The following is an 8,715-nucleotide window of genomic DNA, read 5'->3' as shown; positions in this document are numbered from 1 at the left end:
ACACATTTTGCAAGAATGGCAAGTAAGTAATTATGCATTGCACTTATACATGCTTAATCATTGTTGAGAACATTGTTGGAGTGGGCACAGTTGGAACGCGTGAGATGTTAATATTTTATTTAGCATTTAGTCACCTGAAAATTAAATTCACTTTGACACTCGTTTGCCTCACGGAAGCTCGGGGCGAAAACCATCACAGAGCCACATCTGGCTATACTGGAACCTGAGGCGTGCCACAACATGCCACAAGTATCCGCCCTCACTATCCAAAGTGCTCTCGCTTCTGGTCAAGGCCACTGGAAAGCTGTTGAAAACCTTTTCTCGCGCCCTTTCACTCGCGGATCCGAGGTGAAGGCAGCTTAAGGGACGCCATTCTTTGGAGTTTTTGCATGGCCCTGCTCGCGCAACATGATGCACTGGAAGAGCAGCACACGGGCCTCTAGGCGATGGCCACACATGTTCGACGCTCGGCAAAGCGCGCCTGGAAACGGAGACTGCCAGGTTGGCTTCTGCTGGAGCCCGTGCGCTTGCGATGCCCCCGTGTTGGTTCCCGTGAGCACAGAATAACGTGCTGGCTCCCTGTCTTCCTCCAAAGTCACCTTCGTAACGCTCGCCGAAGGTGCGCTTTGCGAGGCGGGCACTATGATTTAGACCTGGACGTTTCGCGTTTGCAAAAGCACGCACATGTAGCAGGCACTCATTCCGCCTATGAACGAGGCTCGTCGCTGCTCCGGTGCTGGGCGCGCGCAAGGTGTCTACTGCAACGTCTAGGGCTATAGGCGGCGATTTTCGGAGCGCTATGCTTAACGAGGGCCTTGTACAACAACAACAACAACAACAACAACAACAACAACAACAAACAGGGGAGCTATCTGGATCCAGCGCTGCGCAGTGCTGAAATATGGATTACTACGTTTCAGTGACTGGCGGAGTCCCGCAGATAAGGCGGGAGTCAAAGCGCTGTGACATGACAGAACAGTAGTTACACTCTTAACCTTTGCGCGCCTTAGGAGAACGCGTATTAAACGGCAATTGCCCTCACGAGAGAAAACAGCTACTCTGTGCTGCCTTCTCTATAAGCTCGCTCGAAGCTAAGCTAAAGATCAGTTCGCATATCCGGCATACAGTGCCGCTTAAACATGACCTAGCGTGAGTTCGCTTGCTTCGTGACGACCACAATGTGCAGGAGTTCACATCCCTGAAATGAGCGATACTTACACAATAAATAACATCCATTTTACATTATACATCCAGCTATACACAGCTTTTTACAAAATGAAGAGGCGCTAGCATGCGCCACTAGCATGCGCCGCTTGGTAGGACGGGCTGTGCATCGTCGCCGATGGCGGACAGGGGCAGCAGTCGCGCCACTAGGCAACGTCTTCAAACGGCCACGTGAGGCGCGGCGAACGAGAGCGACGACACGCTCTCGGACGAGCTGGGCGGCGTGTCAAGCACAGGAATCGACAGGTCCAGGTACTCCTGCAAGCAGACAGGAAGGGGGATTTCGTTACAGCACACGTTGTCTGACTCGGCACTTCTACCTTTTATTTTTTAAATGACCTTCGGTCTCTGCTGTTCAGCTAGCTTCCAGCGGAATAAATCTCCACTTCTTTAAAGCTGTTTTACTGACGATTCTTAATGCCATTATAGAAACAGACGAAATACCTGTCCAAATGAAAACGGCAATAATCGGGCCCTGTTTTGAAACTGGGGCGCGAATTAAGATAGGAAATTATCGCCCAATCTCTGTTTTGCCAGCATTATTCAAGAATACTGGAAAAACATATACTCCTGACAGTGCACATTCTCCTGGATAAGCGTAGAGTCATTTCTCACAGAGTCCCAATATGGATTCGTTCGTGACAGAGGCACTTAACTCCTCATGGATTTTGTTGATATCTTGAATTCCCCTTTTGAAGCTAATCAATTCGCGTGAGCACTGTTCCTGGATGTGCAGACCTCTCCTGTTCCATTAAAGTCCCTCCTCCTCCTCTTCCTGGATGTGAGTAAATAGTTTGGTAGCATATGCCGTAGTCTTCTTATAACTATACTTTCACTGATGGGATTTACAGGCCCATTTTTGCTGTTGTTAATAATTTTTTTTACAGAATAGGCGGCATTTAGTCTCTATCGCGAAGTGTCGCAGTGATTTCGCTGATATCAAAGCTGGCGTTCCCCAGTGTTCCATCTTGAGCCCCTTATTACCCAAAGATTTCATTAACTTTCTCTCTTGCTTAGCACCGACTCGCCTCTGCCATCATGCAGACGATATGATCGACCATCCATGATAAAAACACTTTCCTCATGCCATCGATGGTCTTCTGAATTCTTCTGGGAAAGCTATGGATTGGTTTGGACAAAATATTACCAATATTAATGCATGTAAAACACAACTGATTGGTTTCTGTATTCATTTAGTGAAAGTTTAACTCGACAGTTCTTTAATTTCGCGTACATCGAACTGTGATCCCTATTCTTGCGCACCACTAAACTACACCCCCTGTATTAAATTTCTTGGATATTTAATGCAGGAGCAGCAAACTGGCGAGGAGCGGGGAGATTGTCATGTGGCACGCGCGTCACGGAGTGAAGCGTTTGATGGACGTCGCTGAAAAGTTGAAATCAGGTGCATATGAAAACTAGCTAATAAGGTAACTTTTAGGCTTTAGTTAATCGCTTTACTAGTTAACGCGTTACGCCGCAAAAAGCACTTATTTACAGAAAAAAAGATTGAAAGCTTTGTGCGAGCTTTCCTGTAACACGTGGTGTGCGGCTGCGCGCGCGTGCGCACGCACACACACGCACACACACGCACACGCATGCACGCACTATATATATATATATATATATATATATATATATATATATATATATATATATATATATATATATATATATATATATATATATATATATATTAAGAAAGCCAACAGTCACCGAAACCAAGGTGCATAGGGGAATGTTTCTAATTTATTTATTATTTTTTTAATTTGTAGTGCCTATCAATTGGTTTTAAAGATTACTTATAAAGCAGCAGAAAAAACAACCATGCCGTCGGCGGGATCCGAACCCACGACCTCCAAATATCGCGTCCGGTGCTCTACCAACTGAGCTACGGCGACGGCGGTCCAATCTGCTGCTTTCGCGGGTATTTATATCTTGCGTGTAAGCGAACATTGACAGTGTTCACCAGCGCCACCCTCGTCCATAGCGGCGAACGTAGCACGTCCTGTATTACCGCGAGTGTGACGTGGAACGTCATCTAACAATGAGGGCGGACGCTGTGCGAAAACCCTCTTATGCTACCTATGGCATCAAGACTGCCAGAACCGAGACCCCCGTTAAGCTATTAGCAGACAAGGCATATGAAATGAGGGGCTCGTTTGACAAACATATTAAGAAAGCCAACAGTCACCGAAACCAAGGTGCATAGGAGAATGTTTCTATTTTTTTTTTAATTTGTAGTGCCTATCAATTGGTTTTAAAGATTACTTATAAAGCAGCAGAAAAAACATCCATGACGCCAGTGGGATATATATATATATATATATATATATATATAATCCTCATGCACACACACCCGGTGTTTCAGGGAAGACAAACTAATTTTCAAAAATACGATTTTTGAGATAAAAATATGAATTTTGCGGCATAGCATTGCCAGGGTTGGAGGACACCAGAAAGCCGGTGAATCAACTTAACTGATAAGCTGGTTAACTAATTTTCAATAATTAACTTTTCAAGTATCAGAGTTAAGCGGCTGCTTGTAATTAGAGATTTGTAGCCAGTCGTTATTAATAGCCATACCACTTTATAGAATTTCGAAAACGCGATTGGCCTCGGCGCTGCGGCAAAACAAAGTTTGACTATTTCGACTAGTTACTGCACTTGAGGGTTTGCTTTGCCTGCATGCCCTCCGAATGCGCATGTATTTTGGCATAATGTAGCCAAAGTTTGCTGGGCCACAGCGCCGAGGGTAATCGCGTATTCGAAATTATAAAAAGTGGTATGAAAATTCTAAAAGCGCGAACTTTCCTCTTCAATTAAGTATCAACCTGTCCAGCCTGCACAGGGATGCCTTTGGGTCTTTTGTGACGGTATTATTGCTATTATTATTAATATTATATAAAAACGAAAGATGGCAGTAGCAACTGAAATGACGAGTGGCGTGTCTGCCCTGGGAAAGTGTCAGACCAACCTGGTCCGTGGCCAAAGTCAAGATCCGGTCGAGGTCTTCCACGAGCTTTGTGAAGGCAGGTCGCTGGTATGGCGACTGGTGCCAGCACTCCTTCATTATCACATACCTGCAAAACAAAAGTGCAACAGTTAAGACCACGAACCATCCTGCAGCTGGCACTTGGTGCGATGCTCGAGCAGGAGATTGGCCCCATTGACAACGTATACTGTGCACTGCACTGGCTCTCTAGACATTCGAGAGCTCGAAAGCCCTCTTTATAGGTCCATGTCGATTTGGCCTACTTTACAATCGAGCCAAAGATATTCATTTGTCGACTTAAGGTGGTGTAGGAGGGACTGTAGGGCGCGGCTCTCTGGGGCGTCGAATCTGCGTTAATAGCGCTCCCCATTCAAGTCGGAATATATCTGCACAGTGAGGCGACTGGGGGCCAATTTAAACTCTGGACATCTCGGAGCTCCTTTTTGCTTCGAGACTTTGACAAAAGCTTCGTCCAATTAGTCACATCTTTATCGCAATAAACCACACGCCGAGCACAGCCGAGAACCATGGCTACAAAGATGGAGCCTACCTATCATGCATAACTTTTTTGGCAACTTATTTTTAGTTGCTCACAAAATAAAGCAACTGACCACCCCTTGGGGGTTTTCTTCGTGTTAAATGGTATGACGCCTAGTGCGACACGTGTTAAATGAGACACATCGTGGCAGTCCAGATGGACGACAAATCTTGCGTAAGTGAGATATTTTCTGCGTTGAAAAGATAACCGCCAATTTGACTACATTAAGCAGTTTCGAACAGAGTTTACAGTTTTAACTATGGAGCAGTGGTGTTTCGTTCGGAGAATTTTCCCTTTTCCGGGGTCTTCCTGGTCCAGAATTGGGCCAGAAGTAAAAAAAAATAATTGCGACCTTTCAGGGAATTTTAAGAATTCGTTGGAAATTAGGAAATTTCTTTCTAGATAATATACTACAAACAATCCGGCTCAATAAATTACTGCCATTAATGTACGACATCGGTGACACCACTACGGGTGCCAAGGGTGTCTGTCAAACATTAACAGAACGAAAAAGAGGTTGTTCAATCTTGTGCTCTGCTGTGAGTCATGTCTTTAAGCTCGTATGTGCGCCGGGCTCAAATACAGAGCTGTCTCCAGTTGCGCGTGTCTGACTCCACCGCTGCATCAGCGATATGCGATACGCTGCGCCGGACGTGTTAATCGCACGTTGGCGGTTCACAGCTTTCGTTGGGCGACCTATACGACACTCCAACCACAACATTACTTTTTGCAGCTCCGAACATAGGGTGTCGACCCACACGAGTGGTCATGCACGAGTCATTCGCATGCTTCTCTCATTTGCTTGCGTTTAGGAGGAAATTCTGATTGAATAAAGCTTGAAACAAGATTCCTCAAGTTTTTTTTTTAACACACTGCATTAGATGGTATGATGGCGGTTAACTTTTCTCGAAGGTCACCCCTGCTTGAATTACGTGGTAGAGTGCGGAAGAGAAAACACAAATACGCGCAGCGAACAGTGCTTGGAATTTCTGAACTTAGTCTTCATTGTTCGAGGAACAATAAAGTTCAAAGTGCAGGAATTCTAAGCTATACACGCTCCAAAGTCGGCTGGTTGGTTTGTTTTGGTTTATGGGTGTTTAACGTATCAAAGCGACTCCTGCGGCTATGATAGACGCCGTAGTGAAGGGCTCTGAATTTTTAGCCACCTGGGGTTTTTTAACGTTCACTGACATCGCACAGTACATGGGCCTCTTGCATTTCGCCGCCATCGAAATTCGACCACCGCGGCCGGGATCGAACCCGCGTCTTTCGGGTCAGCAGCCGAGCGCCATAACCACTGAGCCACAGCGGCGGCATACCACTCGTTGGTTAGCCTTACATTGGGGAAAAACTATTTTTCTCCTCTTGATGCCTATCCTTTTCATGGACTGAATTCTACTTCCGGTGCGTTAACATATCAGCGAGGCCACGTGAAGTTAGCCATGCTAAGCGGCGTGTAAAATGACTTCGTAAGGCTAACAAAAATGACCCGAAACCATCTGCAACCTCCAAGTTAGGGTCTGCTGTTATGGAATTCAAGGGAAACCTAGAACATTCGACGCAATTCTACTACAAGGTTACCTTTCCTAACTTCCTGGAAAATAGCCCACAAAGATTCTGGAAACGTCTAGGCAGTTGAAGGGAAAACCACAGTGGCCAATGGTTACAACGTTTTCTTTCAGTTAGTCTTCACGAAAGACAACGGTATACTTCCCCCTCTGCCACCGCATTGTACCTCGGTGCTTGATTTATTAATAATAACGGATGCCGGAATGCCCACTCTTCTACTCAACATTAACCGTAAAAAAGCGAACGGCACTGATGTCATCCCAAACCAATTCATAAAAAAAATTAGCTGAGTGGTGCAGCAAATATCTGAGGCAGATTTTTCGTAAGACACTATCAACTGCTAATCTACCGCATGACTGAAAAAAAGGCCAAAATAATACCGATACACCAGACGGGAGACAGAATAAATGTTGCTAACTAGAGGTCCATAACGATCACCTGCACTTCATCCATTTTTTAGAGCGCATCATTTATAAACACATAACCACGTTTCGAGAACGTAAACATTTACTAGCAAATCACCTGCATGGTTCTCGCGTTGACTGTCAGCCATCACTTCACTAACAGAGGTAGCTCATGACCTTACTCTCTGCATTAATATCCATTCTCAAATTGACATGATTTTTTATTTCTGCTTTTGATTGCGTTACTCAAGAGAAGCTAATTGGCCAGGTTATTGGGAAGGGAGAAGTTTCGGCTTGAATAACCAATTTCTAAACACATCGGTCCAGTTTGTTATGTTCAACCATATGTCTCTGATGTACGTGTCACCTCTGGAGTTCCAATAGGCTCGGTTCTGGGCCCACTGCTGTTCCTGATATCTTTTAATGATAGTAGCAGTAATACAAGACCTTTATTCTGCCGTATACAATTTAAATGCCGAGCACGTCGACCACCAGTCAACACTCAACTCCTTGCGGATGACTGTATCATATGTAAAGAAATTAACAGCCAAACGACCATCTTGTTCTTTCTGAATCCCTTAACATGTTAGCCGAGCGGTACTCCCAGTAGCAAATGTATGTTAATATCAATACATCAGTGGCAGTGAAAATAACAAGAAAAAACCAAATATCTCCCTCCACCAATATCGTAAATGGAATACCGCTTTGGAAGGTAGAAAAATAGCAATACTTAGGAATAACGTTGACATAAACCTTTTTTGGGAAATACACTAAACTAACTACTGTGCTCGAAATCTATTTTGTCTAAAAAGACGCTTAAAGCTCGCTCAAATGAATATGAAGCTTCTAGCTTACAAAACATTTTTGAAACATATTTTAGAAAACGCTAGCACAATTTCGTTTTCTTATGCAGCAACTAACATAGCTAAACTTGAAGGCGCACGAAGAAAAGCAGCAAGGTACATTCGCATCAAATGTCGTCGCACAGACTCACCTTCACGTCTCTTAGCTTGCTTAAACCTTAGCCCATTATCTCCGAGGGTGAGACAAGCTCGACCAAAGTTACTTTTTACAAACTCTGCATTGTCAGTACAAAACTCAGATCAGCCAGTACATTTCGCGTTCGCAACCCAGAATGACACGGCACTGAAACGAACATGCACTAACCGGTATTCCTTTTCTAATGACAGGTTCAGGTACTCATTTTTTCCTTGGGTAATCAGAAAATCGAATGAACTAAACTCGTCAATAACAAAGACAGATTCATTATTTAAGTTAATTTCACAGCAAGAACTAATCACAAGAGATTTTTAAAGGGCCACCGACCACCCTCTGGCCGAAAATATTTTCTAGACCCTGTGATTGTGAGACATCGTCCACGGAACGCGAGGCCGCAAACATTTTTCGAAAAGACTCGTTGACTGCGTAGTTGCAGCCGACCCAGCCAAGCTACTACGTCATGCTCCTCTCCCTCCGGTCCTTCTCCGAGATTCTTCTCTCTCCCGCCTGTTCGGCTAGCCTCCGGAAGCGAAATTCGCCCTCCTCCTCCGATGTCGCTTGGAGGCGTGCAATCTGGTGGATTTTGAGGGGTGGGGGGGGGGGGGGGGCTTAGCGCGAGAGAAGCAGGGACATGAGAGGGCCACAGGACGAGAGGTAACTTGCAACTGAACAATTGGAAGCGAAATGACGTGCTCGAGGAATCAAATGCGCATGCCCAGCTATCCACTCATTTGAGGAGGCGGCTAGATAACAAGGTAAACCGAACTAAGATAATATGGGGGCTAAAAAACGGTCAAAGCAGCATGGAAAAAACAGGAAGCAGCTCTCCCATCTTCAAGCAGCAACACCGAAGAGATTACTAGCATTTAGCAACATGCATTACTTTCGTAGGAAAACAACGTACTTATCGCTTCCCAAGCTCATGAATTTGGGAAGCGGTAAGTGCGTCAGTGACCAACACCCCTTCCCTACCCTTCCTGGATGGG

At 45.0% G+C, this 8,715-nt stretch overlaps 1 protein-coding gene across 1 annotated transcript in view; it reads right to left on the bottom strand.

The window, feature by feature from the left end:
• Window positions 1-1,358: 1,358 nt before the first annotated feature.
• Window positions 1,359-8,715, bottom strand: part of LOC144112883 (fibroblast growth factor receptor 4-like) — a 32,791-nt gene continuing 25,434 nt past the window's right edge. The window contains exons 16-17 of the mRNA XM_077645706.1: window positions 4,202-4,307; window positions 1,359-1,482 (exon numbers count right to left, since the gene is read on the bottom strand). Of these exons, the coding sequence (XP_077501832.1) occupies window positions 1,384-1,482; window positions 4,202-4,307 (205 nt within the window). The 3' untranslated portion in view covers window positions 1,359-1,383. The remainder of the gene's footprint in view (window positions 1,483-4,201; window positions 4,308-8,715) is intronic.

The sequence above is a fragment of the Amblyomma americanum genome, chromosome 1, assembly GCF_052857255.1.
Source record: "Amblyomma americanum isolate KBUSLIRL-KWMA chromosome 1, ASM5285725v1, whole genome shotgun sequence".
In the NCBI taxonomy this organism is placed as follows: Eukaryota; Metazoa; Arthropoda; class Arachnida; order Ixodida; family Ixodidae; genus Amblyomma; species Amblyomma americanum.
This window is presented reverse-complemented; position numbering and strand designations above follow the sequence as displayed.